The sequence below is a fragment of the Paramisgurnus dabryanus genome, chromosome 9 (genome assembly GCF_030506205.2).
Source record: "Paramisgurnus dabryanus chromosome 9, PD_genome_1.1, whole genome shotgun sequence".
Lineage (NCBI taxonomy): Eukaryota > Metazoa > Chordata > Actinopteri > Cypriniformes > Cobitidae > Paramisgurnus > Paramisgurnus dabryanus.
Window position 1 is genome coordinate 39,160,233 of NC_133345.1, and position 10,588 is coordinate 39,170,820.

The 10,588-nt window shown below is 37.4% G+C and overlaps 1 protein-coding gene across 2 annotated transcripts; it reads left to right on the forward strand.

The window, feature by feature from the left end:
* The first annotated feature begins 392 nt into the window (after positions 1–392).
* On the forward strand, positions 393–10,198 carry LOC135773298 (uncharacterized). 2 transcript variants are annotated; one of them, XM_065282776.2, is made up of 9 exons: positions 393–741; positions 3,790–4,003; positions 4,137–4,195; positions 4,422–4,560; positions 4,752–4,855; positions 8,156–8,336; positions 8,576–8,659; positions 9,317–9,412; positions 9,504–10,198. In XM_065282776.2, the coding sequence occupies exons 1-9, from the start codon at positions 581–583 to the stop codon at positions 9,792–9,794; spliced, it is 1,329 nt and encodes a 442-aa protein (XP_065138848.1). In that variant the 5' UTR covers positions 393–580; the 3' UTR covers positions 9,795–10,198. The 2 variants fall into 2 exon arrangements, with proteins under 2 accessions (XP_065138848.1, XP_065138847.1); XM_065282775.2 differs by having other exon boundaries at positions 403–741; positions 3,787–4,003.
* The last annotated feature ends 390 nt before the right edge of the window (positions 10,199–10,588 follow it).

Genomic DNA, 10,588 nt, shown 5'->3' on the forward strand with positions numbered 1-10,588 from the left:
AAAGATGATTTATTAGTCGTTATCTCATTTAGGAAACTGCTTTTAAGATCCTTTAAATATAAAATAACCGTAGAGCTTCAGAAAGGGTTACGTGGGCCTTTTTATGATATTTTTTGTTATTTTGGAGTTTGACAGCTGCAATCCTCATCAGTTTCGTTTTATGAAAAAATGTCCATAAATATTCCATTGAAGAAAATCATACAGATCTGTAACAACAATAAAAATAAAAATAATGACAGGCTTTACATTTTTCAGTCAACCCGTTTTATCAAATTAATGTCTGTGTTTATACTACAGTATGTATTATGATTGTTTCACTATTACAGGTGAATGACGTGGTCATGTTTTAAAAGTGTGACCACTCCTTGCTGGCCTGGGCCTGGGTTGGGCACTGCATAACCTCCTCACCATACCACATTCTTAACATTCCCTTCTTACAACCCAACAAGGAAAACAAAACGCATTAGATTGCTATGAATTAAACCCACTGGACAAACAGGTGCTACTGGAAAATCAAGTATCCAGGCTCCATGACATCGGAGGAACCCAAACACTTAACGCAGAGCGCCTATGAGGATCCATGCCTCAGCTGAGCTCTGGAGATGTGTGGAGCTGCTTGGAGCGGAGCAGGAGTCATGGGAGAGGAAAACAGGATGGAGAAGCGGAGGGGAGAGAGATGTTGGACGAAATGATCAGCCGAGAGGCGGAGGAGGAGACTGAGAGAATGCAGAGATGGATGAGGTAAGTGTCTGGTGTCAACAAGTGATGGTTAAACCGCTGTGATGTTTCCCAGCACATTCTTATTCACCGTATACCCGTAGCTGTTTTAGACGATCGGTCAATTGCATTACTTTATACCATGCTTTTGTCTAACCACACATAAACACTTCACTGCGGTTGGACTCATTATACGCCTACATTTATTTTCTTGTCTTTGTCTTTTTTCTTGCGATAGGATTTGTTTACACTGTAAACTTGGTTTACAGGACCTTAACTGTAAATATTATATGTTATGAAGTTTTATCATAAAATACTGTATGACATACATTATGTATTTGTTCTGGTTGTGGCAGGTATCACTTTAAATTTTTTATCCGTAAATAAAACTAAATGTTACCCTGTCTGTGAAATCCAGACTTAAGTCTCATAATCTAATATGATTAGTAGCATCAAAGTTTGATTGACATGATCTTACTCAGTCAATATTAAACACATCCATGTTATTTTTCACTGACTGTACTTTACATTATGTAGGATAATTTTATGTAAAAAATAGTAAATCACAAAAAAATGGCAGGGTCACAAATGTGTACCATGTCCTGTACTGTATTATAGATCAAATCTGGTATTAATCTGTTAAGCAATCTCATTTTCAATGGAACATCCACTAATCAGAATATAAAATAAACCTGGGATTTGTAAAAAATCCCTACAACCGAACTATGCGGAGGAAGAAAGAGAGCAGTGATGTGGAGGAGGAGGGATGCCGGAAGAATTGCAGCTGGACGCAAAGGCCTGGAGGCTGCCTTTTTTACGCTCATAATGATGATTGACAGGCCTGAATGTATGGGCTCCTCCCGAACCTACGTTTAGAATTAACATTTATTAATAAAAGGGGTACTGTTACTTTCTCAGTGATTAGATTGTATTGCCATATGGGAAAAAATGGGTTGAGAGGCCACCAGACTTGGGACAAGAAAGGAAGAAACCTGAACCATCTACAGTAGCCTAGAATATCTGGGATGGTTGGCTACTTTACTTTCGCCAGTAGGGAGCCACGTCAATCATGTATACCCAAGCAACTAAACAATGTTAATCCTGGAGACATCTACTTTATGACACACAACACACTGTTCCTGTAACTCAACTAGTAGAGCATTAGCATAAAGATTGTAGCCTAGGTTCGATAACCAGGAAACTCACAAACTTAGAAAAAAATTATGCTATTGATGCACTGTGCACTTTTAAAAGTAAAGGTGCTTCATGATGTCATAGAAGAATCATTTTGTATGACTGACTCCATAAAGAACCTTTAACATCTTAAGAACCTTTTGGTTTCACAAAATTGTCTTTGTAGTGAAATAAAGTTTTTTTAGATTACAAAAATGTATTCTTTAAGGAACAAAAAATGGTCTTCTATGGCAATCGTTGTCATTTAAATAACTCTATTCTTATAGTCCCTTTAAAGGGACAATCCACTTTTTTAAAAATGTGCTCATTTTCCATCTCCCATAGAGGTAAACATTTGATTTTGACTGTTTTGGAATCCATTCAGCCGATCTCCGGGTCTGGCGTTACCACTTTTAGCATAGCTTAGCATAATCCTTGAATCTGACCATTAGCATCGCGCTACCAAAATAACCAACGAGTTTTGATATTTTTCCTATTTAAATGTATCTTTTCTGACAGTGTACTAAGACAGACAGAAAATTTAAAGTTGCAATTTTCTAGGCCAATATGGCTAGGAACTACACTCTTAACAAAAAATCAGTGTTAAATAGCACTAAAAGCTCGTAGGGGAACCGTTTTTAGTGGTATATAGCAGTGGTTCTCAAACTTGGGTCCGGGGCCCCCAGGGGGGCCGCGAGATGGTGCCAGGGCGACATTTTATAAAATACATTCATCTATCATGATTTCTGTGTAATTAAACCAAAAAAATAAGGCTACTAACCAACAGCACTACTTTGTATAACTTAATATGTTTGGTTTAATTAAAATGTTCAATTTTAGAACAGTTTTTTGTCATAAATTTTCTTTGGGGGGCCGCGAAGGAATGCAGCGTACACAAGGGGGGCCGCACGCGGATAAAGTTTGAGAACCACTGGTATATAGAACCTATGAAGCACCTATGAAGAGGAGTGATGTAGCACCACTATAGCACCAGATATGGTTCTGGTTCTATATACAGTAGCACAATATGGTTCTAGACAGGTGCTACACAGGTACTACATAGGTTAGGGTTAAATGGTTCCTCTATGATTACGAACCACTTTTAGTGCTATTTAGCACCTTTTGTTTTTAGAGTGTATATTTTCATTCTGGCGTAATAATCAAGGACTTTGCTGATGTAATATGGCTGCAGCAGGCGCAATGATATTACGCAGTGGCCGAAAATAGTCCCCTTGGTTACTTTCAATAGCAAGGGACTATTTACGAGGCACTGCGAAATATCATTGCGCTTGCTGCAGCCATATTACATCAGCAAAGTCCTTGATTCATATCTGCCTAGAAAATCGCAACTTTAAATTTTCCGTCGATCTTAGTACACAATGTAACTACAGAAGAAGTTTTAAATAGAAAAAATATTGAAACTCTTTGGTTACTTTTTGATGCTAATGGTCTAATCAGATTCAATGAATTGTGCCAAGCTATGCTAAAAGAGCTAGCGCCAGACCCAGAGATCGACTGAATGGATTCCAAAACAGTAAAAATCAAATGTTTAACTCTAGGGGAGCTGGAAAATGAGCATATTTAAAAAAAGTGGAGTGTCCCTTTAAAGCGACTGTAAGAATAGAGGTGTTTAAAAGGGTTTTTACAGCGATGCCATAGAAGAACCATTTTTTGGTTCCTCAAAGAATCACTTTTTATAATCCATACATTTTTTTTTAAAGTGGAGTGTCCCTTTAAATGCATCTGCCAAATGTATAAATTAGGCAAACGCCTGGCACATAATTTAAGAAAATGTCCAAATCTAATATACTATATTTATGCTTTAGTTAACATCTGTAACAACATTACAATTCTCCCTCTCTCCCTCCTGCTCTTTCTCTCTCTTTTTCCCTATAGCAGACTGCACTGGAGAAACTGGCCAAAATGGAGTCAATGTTTGTTTCCATTAGCAGTCGCGTGGTTGGTTCTGCTGGAGGAATCTCCTCTGCACCCCTCTATCAGTTTGACTGATGCCAGGGCTCGACTGCTCCTCGCTGGCCTGCTGTGTGGAGCGATATGTCTTTGTTTTTTAGCTCCAAAGTTCTTCCTTTGTTATAAAGTGAAACTAAAGCAGGTCAGGCTCAGTAACTCTCTTCTCAACCTCTCAAACTCTCAATGGTGATTTTAAATTTGCATGGTTTGTCAGTGCTATACTGTTATGTTTCATTGCAAATATTTGTACTGTATACTCTCGTGTGACTTTACAGGTGCCCCTGCAGAACGCTGATGTTGAAGTGAGAAAGGTTGCTGGAAACCAGCAAACAAGGTACGAGACCAAATTACACTCATTCCTGCTAAACCGATCATGTCTAAGCTGTTTTATGTGGTAACCAAAACCATGTCACAGATAGTGTTGACAGAGCTTAACTTCCTATCCTACCCCTCCTACCTGGGACCATCTGTAATGCACTGTAACACAATATTGTCTTCATGCACTTGTGTTTAAACATTCCTTTCATTTACGTCAATTATGTCTTATTTATCTTCCTCAGTGTACCAGCACAGCAGGATGCAGGTCATCTCGCAGCCAAGGTTAATGTTCTGGCAGATGGCTTAGTGGTTTCTATCCTTCATGAGCCCCTGCCAGACTCCAGCGAGCCTCACATACGAGACCTCCTCAACAGACTGGAGGTTCGTGACAATGATAGGTGGTGCGTTGCCAGATTGTGATCATGTACTGTAGTAAACCCATCCTTACATTGTTTCACAATAAGCGTTGTCATTATTGGAATGTGAGCTTGATAAGTATCAGTATTGTTATTCAAATGATGTTGAAGTAAAAAAAAAATGCTTATAATAATAGTTTTTGTCATTGCATTCAGGCTGTGTCCCGGGCTCTCCAGAAAGGGGCCAGCACTGGGGAGGAAAATGAGAAATGTGCACTACAAGATAGAGTTAACCATATAATCTCTTACCTGCAGGACAGGTGAGCTGTGCATTTACTGTCCCTGATCTGCATTCCCGTGTTTACAAACATGACAAAAATTAACCTGTACCTCCTCTTAAGTATTTAGAGTTAAGTAGTTAAGTATGTACCTAAAAATACTTTGCAGCTTATAAGTGCCATATTAGACATCAGTGCCTTCATTTTAATTTAGATTTCATTTTGCTAAAGATTCAGATATTATTGTGGTTAATTTGAAATTAATTAAATGTGAAATTAAATAGAAAAGATCCTACGTCTCTTAAGGAAAGTCGCATCAGTAGGCGGCCATGTTTGCAATGCCTCCGGGGAGTTTTTCTTATGCAAGACTAAAGTCCTATCTACTTGAATGGGAAAAGATAGATTTCTCTAAAATCACTAATAACATATTTCCAACAATTTAACCTGTTTCTTAAGTCTAAATTGGACTTAAAACTAATTTATGCATTTATGCATCACACGACATGACTTTTAACTGGAAGACGGGACACTACGGCCATATTGAGCACTGCATTGATCCTATTCATAGGAATGTTCAATGTTGTTATATCCAGTATGTTTGAAAGAATAGAATAGTATATTTTTAGCCAAGTATGTCTGAGCATGCAAGGAATTTGTTGCCAGATTAGGGCGTTCCTATAGTGCAAATATATACATACAGACATATGACCAAGCAATGCTTTGCTGAACAGGACATAGAATAAATACAACATGAAGGCATTTACAATGCACATAAGACAGACCAAAAACACGACAAAAAAACTGACTGTGTGCAAAAACAATACAGTGCAGGCAAGAGAAGATTAGACATATTAATACACAAATAATTTGCATATATTTTTATCCAATGCATTTTGTCACAATGTGTAACTCCATCTCCATTTTTTCTATCCTATCATGTTTGCTTAAACCTTGTTAAAGTCCACCTCACATGGGATTTTAAAGTTGCCCAATATTGTCATGGAGTCCCCTACAACAAGTTTAAATCATAGACTGTGAAAAATATGGACTTAGGGTCCGTAACGTCACCCATAGGTTTGTGAAGAGCTTTTTTGAGGCCAACAGGGCGGCATCTTAGCATCGCGTTACCACGCATCACTCATCGCTGATAACCGAAATCGGCTAAAGAGGTGGGAAGTGGCTGTTTGCTGAAACCAGGCTCGATGATAGTGACAGCAGTGGGTGTTCAGCTGTCACTCATGTGGCCACGCCCCTTAATTATGCAGAACTTTACATTTACATTTAGTCGTTTAGCAGACACTTTTGTCCAAAGTGACTTACAAGTGAGGTAAACAATAGAAGCAATTATAGCAACACAAGAATAGCAATACATAAGTGCACTGGAAATAGTCTCATCAAGTCTAACACAGTATACATAGCCATGGGTTAGTTAGTAAGTTTTTTTTCTTCTTTTTTTTTCTAAGAAATGTAGAGATAAAGAGAAAGGTAAATAGAGAAAGATAGTAAGTCCGTTATTAGGAAGTGAGGTAATGGCGGAAGAGATGGGTTTTTAGCCGAATCTTAAAGACAGCTACAGTGTCAGCAGATTGTGTCACCACCGGCCGATCATTCCACAGTTGTGGAACAGCTCCTGAGAAGGTACTCGCTAGTGTTTTTTTCCCTTTTTGAGATGGCGCCACAAGCCGTCGCTCGGTGGCAGAGCGCAGGGATCGAGAGGTTACATAAGGCTGTATAAGTAAATGAAGGTAAGGGGGTGCTGACCCAGTGGTGGTTTTAAAGGCCAGGAGCAGGGCCTTAAATTTGATGCGAGCTGCTATAGGAAGCCAGTGTAACTTGACAAAGAGAGGATTGACGTGCGCCCTCTTTGGCTCATTGAAGACCACTCTTGCCGCTGCGTATAAGCTGTATACAAAAAGACCAAACACAGTAAACTGGGTCGGCTCATGGCAGAAGGGGTTTAGACAGACTGTGAACTGCTTCATATGAACCTTTTGGCTTAATATAATTTAAACGGTTAAGTTACCAAAAAATTCACCCCCTTACAGTTGTTATGAAGGGCAAAATTAGCTATACAGACCAAAAACACTTTTTGTACCATGCTGTAAACATATTTTCTGCTGTAAAGTTGGGCATTTTAACATGGGGGTCTATGGCAATTGACTCTCTTTTGGAGCCGGCCTCTAGTGGCCGGTCGATGAATTGCAGTTTAAATCACTTCCGTATTGGCTTCATCAGAGAGATTGGTTTAAATGCATACAAAGTAAAAAAAACAACAACAACACTGTTTTGTTTAAATATACATTTATACAATTTATCCATTCATTTCTGGTGAAGATCTTCTTTTTGAAGGTGCACGATGCGAAGTTCGTCACAACATGTATGTAGTCCATCATGTGTGTGGTTCGTAATTTCAAAATATGTGTTCTGCGCTTTGAAAGATCCTATGTGCATCACGTGTCATGCCAAAATAAGTGCTTGCTGCAGACGCGTCTAAAGGGTTTATGATAAAAGAGACGCTCGTGTTTGCCAGATACTTGCATAATCTCATGCGTAATCAGAGTTTATTGTGTGTCTCTTGCGTGTATTTTGTAAACGTGAGCGTCTCTTTTATCATAAACGGTTTTGACACAGGCACTTATTTTGACAAAACATGTGATGCACACAGGATCTCTCGACACGCAGGACACATATTTTGGAAAAGGGAACCATACACATGGTACTCCGAACACTTATTTTGAATTAACGGATTTATCAGATCGTAAAAAGACCAAGTGCGATTTAAATCCGATCGATCGCTCAAACCACTTTAGGAGGTTGTCTGGGATGCATTTCAGACAAAACTGGACTTGTGTAAATACATCTGGTTGATGAAGTGACACGGCATCACTTTGCTCCTTGCAAAACGTAAATGTATTTTTTGTGTTTTGATGGCTGAATGACCAGCATCCCAGTACAAAACAATACATTTAAAGTGCACCCTCTGGACGTCCATCCCTCACAGTCTCGGATTGGAATCAACATATTGGCGGACTGAATAAGGTGTATAACTTTATTAATAACGCACCTTCAGAATTTGCAGACCGTTTACATTGATGGACAGCTACATTACAAACTACAGTAAAGGTAATTTTAGAAATCCCTTCTGAGGTGTATTTAGCATATATTTAAAACATATTTTTGCCAGAGAAATCTTTTTTTTACTGTATGGGTCTGTTGCTACTGTATGTACTAACAGTCAGTTATGATTTACTTTCTTTTTAGAGCATTCCATTGTTGTTTGTTGTTGTATTTGTGTGTTTCTATCATAAGATAATAACGCTCTTCTCTCTGTGTATCTGTTAGGGTGAGGTGTCTGCGCTCTCTACTGCAGGTCCAGCGTGAGAGTGAGGTGAGCGTATGTGAAGTTCAGTCTGGTCTACAGAAGCGCTGGGCTCTTCTGGAAAAACTACACACCAGAGTGACCCTGAGACCTGACAGTAAACCGGAAGTGAACGAGCCAAACGCCGTCCTCACGGACACTGAGGTAAAACATCTATTGCTTCAACGCTGTCCAACATATAAAACATTTTCTGCATACAATCATCCTATATAACGTAAAGGACATTCTGTGAAAATATAACCTTGATATCTTTAATATTGACTGGATATGGTCATGTAAAAGATTGACATCAATGTAAAAATCACTCATCATTAGATTATGAGACTTTAGCCTGGATTTAATAAAGGTTAACAGATATGTATTTGTGTGATTGTGTTTTTCAGAACTTATTGACTGAGATTGGCCAATTCAAAAGTAAAGTTCAGCAGTGCCGGACGAAGTTGGAAACTAGTATACAGCTATTACAGGTGAATAACAAACCTGCAAATGTCGCTACTGGCCAATCAGAATCAAGCATTTTAATGAGCTGTGTAATAAGATCCCTTAGAATTAGGAATAGTAAGAAATTACGCTTGCCTTAACAATACAATTGTTAAGTCACTTGATGTTAATTTAAACGTGAAAATAATTGTTTTTACAGATCTTTAAAGGGATAGTTCACCCCAAAATTTAAACTGTATCATTATTTACATACCCTCATGTCGTTTGAACCTGCAATGTCTTTTGTTGCTCCTTCGAGCCTCAAAAGGACCCAAAAGCGATAAATAAATAACTTCACTGGACTTGTGTCATACAGTATATTTTAAGTGTCCTGAAGACATTTACTTTCTTGTTGTGGATATCACTGTTATTTTAAAGTAAACATCCTAAAAGTGCATTAACAAAAGTTCAGAATGAACCCTGAAAGAGAGGTAACAAATCTGCATTAGGGTTCTGAAGAACAAGGAAAGACATTGGGGTTCAAACAATATGTGGATGAGTAAATAATGAAAAAAGTCTTAATTTCATGGTCTACTATCCCTTTAATATGTTTGTTAGTACATATTCAAAAGTAGGTATATACATACAACACCTCTTACTAAACACCAGGAATAATGTTAAACTTTTCTGATGCTTTTCTTCAGGCACTTCGCAGTAGTCATCAGGGTCTGTCTGAGACTGTAAACACTTCAGTTGACTCCACATGGACCAAACCATTATTACAGTCTGACACAGATCTGGTAAGTAGTTACTGAAAAGGTACATTTAATTTGTAACAAAAAGTAGAAATAAAGTTTACTGCTTTTAAAATGATTTGATCTCTGGTTGTAGTTTTCAGAGATCCATGAGGATTTTACATCTTTGGAACAGCAGACGTCCAATTTTGTGATCCACTTGAGGGGACTGAATGCTCCTGAAGTCAAGACCTGTTTGTCTCTTTTTTCACAAGCCTCTCCTCGATTATCTCTCCCTGCTGTCCCAGTGTACATCGCTGCTTCAGATCCATTACCATCAGCACATTCTGACTCAGAAGATGATTCTGAAGTCCCGCAGAAATCTCACTCCAAACTGTCTCCCTTCCAACTGCTCTGTGGGGTGAGGAGAAGGAGGTCATCGCCGTGATTTTGATAGGAGGTCATCGTCAGAGTTTTAAACATAAGAATCTACAATGTGTGTTTGGTTTTTCTGTTTTATTTCTATAGCGTAACTGTAGATACGCAAGTAAAAAATAAATACTACAAAACAGAAATATTTTAAAGTATATAGGACATATGACTTTATATACATATATATAGTAATTCAGAATTTCCCTAAGATATAAGGGTTACTAACTGTGAAAATAATTGTTTGTTGAACAGTTATACAAATGTATTTTTTTATAAAACATATACAAAAGAAATATTTTAACGGCCTGTTGAGCAGGTGTAGTGAATCATATATGCACTGAATGTATACAATATTAAATTATATTCTATATGTTAACTTGTGACATTGTACTTATGTGTAAATAAAACCATTATTTTTCATTTTTATTGTATTGTTGAATCGAAGGATATTCAAAAGCATTTTAATAGTGGTAACATTGATGTAATGATGTAATAGGTTTAACAGGTGCAGAATAAACAAAAACATACATACATACATACATTTAGGTCATTTTGGTCAATGACAAAACTTAAAAATTATTTTAAAATACATGTAATGCATATTTCTATATGAATCATTGTCTATATATTCCAGGTTTTATGCACTTCATGTGTTGTGCTGATTGTTTGTTTACTTAATAGTGACATTTAAAATTATAATCTTGAAAATGGTATGTATAAAAAACATTTGAGAACTATACATTTAATAACAATAATTTACAAAAATGTATATTAACATATGATCTTATGATAATAATAAAAAAAATAATC